The sequence below is a fragment of the Gavialis gangeticus genome, unplaced genomic scaffold (genome assembly GCF_001723915.1).
Source record: "Gavialis gangeticus isolate Ggan-Ray unplaced genomic scaffold, GavGan_comp1, whole genome shotgun sequence".
NCBI lineage: Eukaryota > Metazoa > Chordata > Crocodylia > Gavialidae > Gavialis > Gavialis gangeticus.
The window spans coordinates 135179926-135190744 of NW_017729024.1; the positions used below are offsets into that span (position 1 = coordinate 135179926).

At 38.8% G+C, this 10819-nt stretch overlaps 1 protein-coding gene across 8 annotated transcripts in view; it reads right to left on the reverse strand.

Moving 5' to 3' along the window:
- ERBIN (erbb2 interacting protein) overlaps positions 1-10819 on the reverse strand; it is a 239031-nt gene that overhangs the window by 33112 nt on the left and 195100 nt on the right. For 6 of the 8 annotated variants that reach the window (XM_019517772.1, XM_019517773.1, XM_019517776.1 and 3 more), the window contains 6 exons: positions 9939-10060; positions 9085-9255; positions 7825-8046; positions 6025-6139; positions 3489-3672; positions 1505-3035 (listed from right to left, as the gene is read on the reverse strand). In XM_019517772.1, the coding sequence (XP_019373317.1) occupies positions 1505-3035; positions 3489-3672; positions 6025-6139; positions 7825-8046; positions 9085-9255; positions 9939-10060 (2345 nt within the window). The remainder of the gene's footprint in view (positions 1-1504; positions 3036-3488; positions 3673-6024; positions 6140-7824; positions 8047-9084; positions 9256-9938; positions 10061-10819) is intronic. The other 2 variants (XM_019517777.1, XM_019517775.1) reach the window with 1 other exon arrangement.

Genomic DNA, 10819 nt, shown 5'->3' on the forward strand with positions numbered 1-10819 from the left:
ATCTGGTCCATGGACCACATTTTGTCCACCCCTGGTTTAATGTATGTACAGAAGACAAAATAAAAAGTGTGTATTACAGTTAGAGCAAAATGTGGCAATGGTCCTTAGTTTCTAGAACATTCCTCCCCATCCCTTTGCTGTTGTAAGATCCTTAAAATCTATGTGATGTCAGACCTCAGACACTTTCCCAGAATCTACACTTAATCCTGCAAGTAGGGAAATCACAAAAATTAAGCTTCTTGGTCATGGGAACTAGTGTTGCAGTTCTGATGTTATCTCAAAACATAATAATCATTACCCAGCAGACCCCATCATCCTATGCAAATAAACTGATACCTCTGGCTGGCAGTGCCCCCCCGCAAGTATATTTTCAGGGACAAGAAATGCGCGCTTGCAACATGGCAATGAAATTCTGTCTTGAGCCCAAAACTTCTTCCCAAGAGGGCTAAATGCTGGGCAACATGGAAGATGACCTTACTCTGCCCTAACTTAAAATCTGCTGACGATATGTAACCAGTCAACACAGCAATCAACTTGCTTCTACTTTGTACAGAAAGCCACCAAAAAGCAGTTTCATGCATGTTAAGTATGCCCCTTCATAACTGGTAGTTAAAGTAACATCAGCAGGGATTTAACGAACAAGAGGGCTAAATGTTCTAGTCTCAAGTTCCAAAACTGGAGTTTAGATCAGTATCCACTATCTATGGGCGCCTATATACATGGAGCGAGGCTGGTCCGATGCGCTGTAATTACAGTGTGTCGGAGCAGACTTTATTAATCTAGTCCGCTGGAGCATGATAATTGCTGTGCTCCAGCAGACTCCAGCATCTTGTATATTAGCATCCCCGCCATTTTTCAGTGCAGGGAAGCTGATGCAAAAGATGCTCTGGGCGCTTTAATCAGAGCAGCTCTTGGAGCCGCTCTAATTAAAGTGCACCTCCCCACCCTGTACACAGCACCCTGTGTCTGTGGGGTTCATGTGCATCTGACACGGCCCAAGCTTTAACTTTTCAATTATCCCATATAGTATTATTTTTGATCGGAAAAAAAAATCTCCCAAAGCACGAGGAAAATAGAAAGCAGCATGAGGGGAATACTTTACTAAATATGAATCTTTAAATAATCACATGTCAATAAAAATCAAGTAACCCAAGTCACTTAGAGCTCCCTCCATTCTGGCTTGGTGGAAGGTGGAATGTTACATAATGATTCTTTCTAAACTAGCCAAACTAAGCTGGCAAGTAGGATGTGAAAACAAAGGGTCTGTTTTCCTTTGTTTGCAAAAAATGGGCTAATAAATCAGGTATTGAATTATTTTTCTCAGCTGTTCAGCATATTTAAATTCATAATTACCTATATTTTTGGGGAAAAATGTCCCTTTTAGGAAGCTTTTGTGCAAGTAATAATTGCAAAGTGAAAATAAGAGCTCAAAATACAGGTTACACAGCTTATTTTCATGATACAGGATGACAGAAAAATGAAAAGAAAAAAATTAGAGGTTTACCTTTTCTAGCTTTTTAGCCTCAATGTGTCGCAGCACCTGTTCCCTCCAATCATGAGGGACTTTACTTTTTCCTGAAGGATCTAATAATGAATGTTCAGAATTAACCCTTGGGTTTGATCTTTTTGAGGGACTAGTCCTTGAATAATTGAAGTCACTAACTGACATAGTTCTCTCTGGTATTTCAGTCACTGAAGGGCGAGCACTTTGAGGTCTGGATATATTTGGACCATCGATGCTATAGGTTCTTGCAGAAAGAGGCCTCTGTTGACCAGACAGCATTGGTGGAGTTCTTCCTATTGAATGCAAATCTCTATAGGTTAAGTAGTCCCCTTCAGGAATCTGGTTGCGTCTTGGGGGTCCAGTTTCACCCACATTCACAGAAGCTGAGGAGGATACACTGCTTTGTCTCTGAAGAGTATTTCTGGATGCTCCTGGAAGAAGTCTGTTGCTTGGGGGAACGACCCACATTTCTATATGCCTTCCACCCATATGCCTTTGATGAATGTTATATGCAGCACTGGCTCGAACATTATTATGATTGGAGAAATTCATGTTAGCAGAATGTTTTATGTAATTAGAGGTTTCTGTGCTGTCTGACCTAGGGAGACGTTGAGGAGGTAAGCTGCCTTGTTCTACTTGAGTATTTTGTTTTTGGGGCCACAAGGTATCTTTGGCTGTTGCACTGCTACTATACTGGATGTTATACTGAGGCACACTGAACATCTGCGCACCACTTGCCACTGATCCTCTAATCACATTAGCACCTTCAGGATTGTGATTTGAATCAAACTTGAACACAGTTTTTGTACAAGAAACTAAATCAGATGATGACGATGATCCTGGAAATATCTGCAAAGGCTGGTCATAAAGAAGAGTGGCAGACTTGCTTCGGACTATATTTTTGCCATCTGTGCTAGCAGATACCGATTTTACCACTGAGTTTGGCTGCTGGAATTCACTGTTATTGACAATATCATATATTTTGAGAGCACCAGTGTCCATATTGGTGATGCTGTGAGATTTCACCACTTGGCCACTTCGCTGTGGAGACAGATCTTCAGTGCTCTTTGAAAGAGGTATCTCAGTAGAAGGATCAGTATCAACTGTAGTGCTTCTCTTAAGTTCATCCTGCCCTGGAGACTGTGATGCTTCCTCAGAATGTCCATTCACCTTATTCACAGGATATTTATTTCCATTTTCCAAGAACTCGGTTTTTTCTTTCATGTTATTGTTTAAAAAGCCCTTTACTGACACTGTTTCCTGTGGTTTTAATCTTTCCACAGCATGCAATTGCACTGTATCTTCACTAGACAATTTATTGATATTCATGTTTATTTGGTCTAGCTTGTGAGATTCCTCAGTGGCTGTGTTTAGATCAACACCTTTTTCTATTAGAACTAATCTCTCTTCAATACTTAAATCATATTCAGTCAAATTTGTAATCTTGTCTTGTACACTGATTTTTTCTTCTGCTATGATGCTTAATTCACCTCCATTTTGCAAAAGATTATTCAAATTTTCATCTTCTTGCCTAAAAAAAGAAAAAAGAAAAAGCACTTTGAAAAAAGTATCAAGAGCATGAACCCACTTTATTAAAATTTGCTTCAGAGATCTTGTGCATCATTGTGAACATAAATAGGAGGTTCTTAAATGGCATGATGAAAGTATTCTGTAGATATATTAGAAAAACAGAAGTTCAAAGGATCCAATTATTGCTCCTTAATATTAACGCCACAGAAGCTGTTTCTTGCATATTAAAATTTACTTTAAAAATATATAAGATAATCAAGTTCTTTTGTGATACATTTCAGGAGTCCCATTCTATTAGTTTTTGAAACATGAAAGTATCTTAAATTATTTAATCAACGAAAATAAAAGATCCAGACTGGTCAATAACAACAATTTTATTCCAAAATTCAAGCAAAAAGTTTCCTTGTTATATCTCTTCAAATATCTGTTTAGTACTATACACTTTTTTACAAACCTGACTTTGGAAATTACAGCAGTGCGTGTTTCTTTTTCTGGAGAACACAGTGAAGTGTCTTGGCTACTGTCTGTATTTAGAGAAACTGAATCTGACATTCGAGAAGGAGAAGAACAGTTGCTGTTATTCTGATTGCTGTTGTGGGTGGCTTCATCTGATAAGGAATCTGCATCTTTAGAGTCATCTAAAATAAAATGTTTTTGTTTAGTTATGCACATATTGAACTTGTTTAAAAATCACCAGACAGACTTCCCTTATTCCTGAAGAAGGATGTTTGCGCCTGAAAGCTTGCAAAGAACAATTTTTCCAACTATTTAGTTGGTCTAATAAAAGATACCACACCTACATCCAAAGAACCTTGTCTGCTTAAAAATCACCAAGTATTCTTTTACAGTATAATGCTTCCACCAAAAAAAATCTAATGTATTCATACTCTCTTAAACAGGCTTGTAGCTACCATATGAAGTCCCTCTGCAAAGTTCATTTTGGTTTGTATAAGTTACAGGAATGTATTTTTGGCAGTGGTTCCCATTTTTGAAAGAAAAACTGGGTAAGTCTATGCAGCACTTGTCTAACACTAAAATGTAGCTTGCTACTGTTTTCTGGGTTTATTGGTCATGCACCAATCCTACATTATAAAATCTTTTGCAAGAAACATCTATCAAGTTAAGTTTCTATTTTTATAAAATGAATCAACTGCATGTACTACTCAAGCCTCATTAGCTTTTTTCAGCTTTATATAATGTGAAACTTGAATTTGGAAATACACAAAATTGATGTTTTCTAACATTATATAGATGCTAAACTGCTAAAAAAACATTTTGGAAAGATAAGAATCTTTGGAAACTACTGGGATGTGCTCCAGATACATTCAAGTTCTGCTAAACAAATTTTCTAAATATAGCAACAAAAGAGGAACAGTGTTTTTATGCCTAATTGTAAACCAATACTTTTCTAGTGCCTTCAAAGCTACGCAGGGCCAAATTTAAGTTATACACACCTTGCACATGCTTGTTCTTGAATAACATCTGCATACAGGCTTCTAATGATTGTGTAAAAAACCTGATTCGCATGCATGGGTCAAAGGAGCCACATCCATGTACACATAAAAAAAAAAGTCCTGTGTATCTAAATCAGCTGTAGGCGAGTATAAATACACTGTCTTATACTACATTGAAAGTGTGGCTTCAAGTGGTTAATTTGGGTAACAAAAGGAAAGTTGTCAGGCTGTTGTGTTCAGATCTTTGGATGAAAAAAGAGAGAGAGTTTTGCCCACAAGCAAGCACTTTTAGCTCAGTGCATCACCCAGCCATCAGAGCCTTTAAGAATATAATAGTTAATTATCAAGCTCCTCTTTCCTTTCCATATGTGGATCCAGAGCAGGAGGAAGCCATGCCACTATCCCTCTATGGCCCTGAGCACCTCATCTCTTTACAAAGAGTATCTAAAAGGAAATGAACTTGATAGGTATTGGAGAATGTCAAGAACAGACAAAGAGCTGCTTTTCCTTTTTTCCACGTTTTATATTTAGTGTCCCCAAAATCTGGGTCTGCCATGCCAAAATGGTTACCCTTGCTAGAAAAATCATCATCCAGAGAACCAGATTTGACTTTCAAAACCTGAAATTTCCGTTTGAAAGGAAAAGAGTGAACAAAGTGGCTTTGGAAACAACAGCTGCTTGCAGATATTAAAAAAAAAACCTGTGCTTTACTGGAAGAAGCAGAGCATTACTTCAACCCAGCTCTGGAGCATCTGTATAGATCAGGTGTTTGAGCGGGGCTTTTTGGTGCTTCCATCTAAAGCCAAGTCTATCAGCTATTAGATAAAAGCACCAAAAAAGCCCCACTAAAGCACCTGATCTATATAGACATTGGGCAAGCTAGGTCCATCTAACGTGATGCATTGGGTTCCGTGTGGGAGCACACGGAGTTTAAAGTGCCATTTTTGGTTTATGTGGGATTTTGTTTTGTTTTTTAACATCTGCAAGCAGGCAGTTACTAAACCAAATCTGCATGAAAAGCTTGAGAAGCAGCATCACCCCAGGATAAGGCTGTGGGGTAAGTGTTCAGGTAACTGGCACTAAAGCAAAAACAACAGAAACACCACAGCAAAAATCAATGTTGGGGTAGGATTTGCTTGGAACAAGCAAACTTCTCTGCTGGGTTTGCTTGCCACTGTATCAAAGTCTTTCCAAAATGAGTAGCTTCAACAGCAGAAGAGCCTGCTTTTATTGAGCTGCAAGTAAGAATTAAAAGGATATAAATTCAACCAACAAGACCACTTGCCCTTTTCTCTGACTTTCTAGGTGAGTTTTATTGTAAATAAGTGCTTTTTTCCATACTTCCATTGTTTGTCACAAGAACTTATCAACCTTCTTCTTTGTGCTGGATGGTAAAGAGGCTTTTGTTAAATCCCATCTTTAGCTAGTTTAATTTTAACTTATTTCACAAAAATGGATACCTACCATTTTAGTCACAGAGAACTGTGCAGAACCATAAGAACAGTATGATTGTGTTCGTCTGTTCTGTATTCTTACCTTTTTTGCTATTGGCAAGTGCTACTACTTTTGGTTGGTTAATAGAGGTTTCTATCAATGGTGGGCGCATTTCTGCCATTTTCATCTCTCCATCAGATGAAAGGTCTTCCGACTCCTGCAAACAGAACAGAAACAAAAATAACCCCAAATTTATGCAGTATTCTGAAGAGGTTTGCTGAAAGAAAGTTAAGTGCAGCTATATAATGGGTCATCCTGCAGAAATCCCAGGGAAAGCAGATATTACAAATCATAGTATTGAATGCTTGCCTCCCATGTTAGTTGGATATTTCATTTCTAGCTGACATTAACAGAATTTAGTTACTTGAACTGTGCAGCAGTACTAATTTCAGGAAGTGGCACATGTGGACCGACCCTGAAAAGATTCCCAAGAGTTGCTCCCAAATTCCCCTAGTCTGGAAGAACGTACCTTGATTAATCTGGTATCTTCCATACCAGTGGGTCTGTCCCCCATTCCACCACTGGTCAGGATACATGATTCTCAGTTTTACAGTAGTATGTTAACACTCTGGATGTTAAATAATAAATGCTTTCAATTTGTTGATTTTAAATGACTACTTTAAGATTTGGGAATATGAGGCAAAGGCATGATTCCCAACCACTACAGATTTTTTTTTAATTTAATTTCCAAAAATGCTCACTGTCCTTGTTTTAAGTGGAAGAATTTCAAGACCATCAAGGACAAGGAGTGAAATCACACTGAAGTCAGTGGGAGCTTTAGCATTGACTACAAAATATTCTTTATCCATAAATAAAATAGTGAGGCTACTATAAAAAGGAATAGCCCAAAAACTAAACAAATCTCTCATCCTAGGTGAGAAACCACAAATAGAAATTTCCAGGCTGAATGGTTTTTTACTTGGATTTTTTTTCCCCCTTAGGTCTTTTGGGAAATTTAACCTGCAGGATTTTATTGGAAGCTATAGGGGCAACTCATTTTCCTTAACAAAGCCTGACTAATAGCTCTGTTCCACATTTCCTCAGGGTGTAGCAAGGAAGGATAATGCCCTATTGTGAGAGTAACTGATGATTTACTGCCCCACCCCCTCCCTCTGCACCCAAAACAGAAATACACTTCAATGTAGCTGGGACAGTCAGTCTATCAGCTGTCTTTATCACATTCCCCTTTCCCCCTGGATTTTAATATTATACTAGAGAACTTATTTGCATACAACAATTCAATGCCTCAATTCAGATAGAACTAAGCTAAACCTACTGAAGCTCCAGCAATCAATAGAAAATAAGGAATTTAATACATCATCTGTTTGAGCCTCTGGGAGCTGCTGTCTTCTTCTGTTACTGGCATACTACCTGCTTTGGAAAGTTGCTGCTGTGATTGCTAAACAACCAACGTGTTTCTCTAATATTAGGTCTGTGGATATTTTCTAGGGAAAATTTCAAAAAATAGCAACATTTCTAGAAACCACTTCAGTGGCTTGTCAGAATGAGGAACATGCTAGTAGGAAAGTATAAAGCTGACTCCAATTCTCAAGGGTGGCTCCAGCAAAGATATGATATATATTTTGCACTGTTTAAATAACTGCGCTTTATCACATTTAAATCAGATTTTATCCTCCCCCAGCCCAATTCAATCAGTTTCACACGAAATGCACAAAAATAAAAACACATTTCAAAATTGTTACATCTGAGAAAAAAAACTATGTTACATTGTTAAAAAGCAGGTACATGTTTCATAGCACTACAGGTTAGACATTTTCTGCTACTGTCAATTTAATTTTCCATTACTAGCTTTCAGAGGAAGAAATTTGATAAGACACTAACAAAGCTCTGACTGCTGGGCTGTGCATCACAATGCTGTACCTCAAGCATGTCTTCATGGTTGACTATTGTTTTTGTGTTCTTCAAGGTTTTAATGTGCGCAGTCATCTGTGAATTTCCAGTGTTGTGCTCAGCTTCTGGTTCAGTGGGCTTCTGCACACAGTTTCCCATAGAATATTGCTTTCTGTCTTCTGTTTTGCCCTTTGCCAGACCAGTTTCTGAAGTCTACAGCAGTTAAAAACAAAAGATTAGCAGGGAAACAACCATGAACAGTTTATACTAATTAATGTGTTTTTTTTAAAATTAGAACTAGCAGTTTATATGTTGGGAAAACTATGCACTGACCAGTTCAAGGTCTAAAATACTTTCAACACTGAAGCAAGTGCAAAAACAAACAAACACCATCTTGGCTTCATTTTCTTATCCAATTGTAACACTTATTTTCTATAGGCTTATTTTATTACTGTCCTTTTGGGGCTAAGTACATACCATTAGGTGTGGCAGCATGTACTGGCCAAGCTACTCTCAAACACATCTCACCTCCCCACTTAGACACTCTAAAACCAGAAATACACATTGTAGAGGCTCCAGAGCGTCTCTCTGTAGTGGCTTTCAAAACACTGGCCTCTAGCACGCTTACAAGGCTGCAGATGGATGCCCTGGAGTATCTTCACTAATGTATTTCCAGGTTGGGAGTGAAAAAAGTAAAAAATGGTACAACCACAGCACACTGAATACATGCCTGAAATTACAATCTGAAATGTTGGACAAGGAAACAGGTAAACTGACACTGACACACATAAGCAGCTATCAACAATGTTCTTCCACTTCACTACCTATCTGATTCAACATGCATCTACCAAAAATAATCTTCTACATACCTCCCTGGTGTTGCCTTTCTAACTCCTCCTATAAACACTGTGGTCAGAAAGGGGAAAATCCAAGTCCTCTGAGATCCAACTTAAGGATGAGCAAGCAACAGATGCCTAGAGGTTCTGGAGATAACTTTATGGGGATCAAATTCTCACTGTGATATGCCCAACTTCAACTGGGCTCAGTGCTCCCTAGACTCGGAGGGCAGCAGCCACAAACCAACCATTTGGCTGGCTCTTTAAAATGCTACATATCAGAAGTTCTGTTCTTTAATTTGACATTTTTTCACATTGAAATATTTTAAGAAAAAAGGCTGAAATAGAAGGATTAAGTCTATGTCCTAGAACTTTTGAATTTCTGCTAAAACTGGAAGAAGATACTGATTCTAACCTTTACACCCATGTCTTTTACTGAAACTTGCTGGCCTTCTTTGTTTGACTCTCTGCCAACTTCTTCAGCAGTTTCTTCATCTTTCAGTCTATGCACAATTGTCTGAACTGTTTTGACCATATTCTTCAGTTCATCAGGATATGGTGTTGGATACCTCTTCAGATTACCCTCCTTTGTAACCATAGAAATAAACAACAATTAAAACATTTATTAAATAGGGTTTGAGTTGGACATAAAGCAATTTTAAAAAGTGGTGGATACCTATTTAGCCATTTGAACATATTTAAATAAATGCTGGTATACTGAAGCTGAATTTCCCAGCTCCCAAAAGCACAACTTTATTGTGTTACTGCAGCAATTGGCAACCATTTTGTAGCAGTGGGACAAAATTACCCAGTTTGGGTCTGAGCTCTACGACCTGGCAGCTGCTGCCACCACTGTTTCTACTTGCTGTCCAGCTGTGGCATGGCTGAAGACCCTGCTGTCAGTGCTCTCCACTAGTCAACCACACCACTCTCCACTGATCCAGCTGCATCGTCTAGGCAAAACCCCTCACCATATGGGGTGGTGAGGCTCAGGCAAAGCCCCCTGGGTCTGCGGACTGGAGCCAATGAGTCTATGGGCCAAATCTGGCCCTTGGGCTGTAGGCTGCCAACCCCTGATGTACTGCCTAGAAGCATGCCCAATCCTGCCTCTTTAAATGGTAGCATACATTTAAAGGAAACCACATAGGCAGCACTTAATTAGCTGATTCCTAATCAATGCAGACAGAGCTCTACAGCCAGAGATGCAGAAAAGAGAGGAAGAGACAGAAAAAAGAATGACAAATTTACAACGGACTTGCGAATACTGACCCTGGGTGGTGCCTCTCTTTCATCTTTGTCTTCATCACATTCAAATGCCACTTGGGCTCGCTGTTTTCTCTGTTCCTCCCACAAGGAGGGATTGAAACTTTCATTATCCGATATGAACATAACTTTAAAAAAAAAGCAGTAGTAAATATAGGACACATTAAGTCCCATGAAAAACTTTTTTTTTTTAAAATTAGGGGCAGGTTTATGCCTTTGCACCTATTTGTGAACATAAATGACTAGCAGTGACAGAAAATGAAGGCCAGCTACACAGTGAGTCACTGCATTACATACTTGCTAACATTCTGCTAACAGTGACAATTTCAGTCTTAATCTAAACAGGAAAGAAAAACTACCAAGGCACCATATTTCAGTCTGAGCACTCTCACAGCTGTAACTCTCCTGAGCAGCCAACTGTAAAAATTATGCAGCCCCATTTTGCAGTATGGTCTACTACAAACTGATATGGTAATGCTAAATAGATTTCACTTAGGCTTGTACAGCTTCAGTAATGAACAATTTATCTGTCAAACACCTGCACCATGCAAGTTTCTTTAAAAAGGAAAAAAAGAAAAACCCAAATTTAAGGTAGGCATACTGCTAAGCAGGGGTTATGCAAATTATGAACAGAGCTTTACAAAATCTCCTCCCATTATTGCTAGGGAGAGGAAAACAACATTTAGATTATGTTATTATTGCTACTCATTGCAGCATGGTTTAAATGACAGACATGGCAATTAACACATCATTCTTTACTACAAAAATCCCCTGCATTCATGAACAACACACATCCCCGGGGGCTGGGGGAGTACAGTGAGCTCCTGGAGGTGGCGGCGGCGAAGGCGTGGCAGCAGTGAGTTGGGAGCTCCCACAGGCAGCCACAC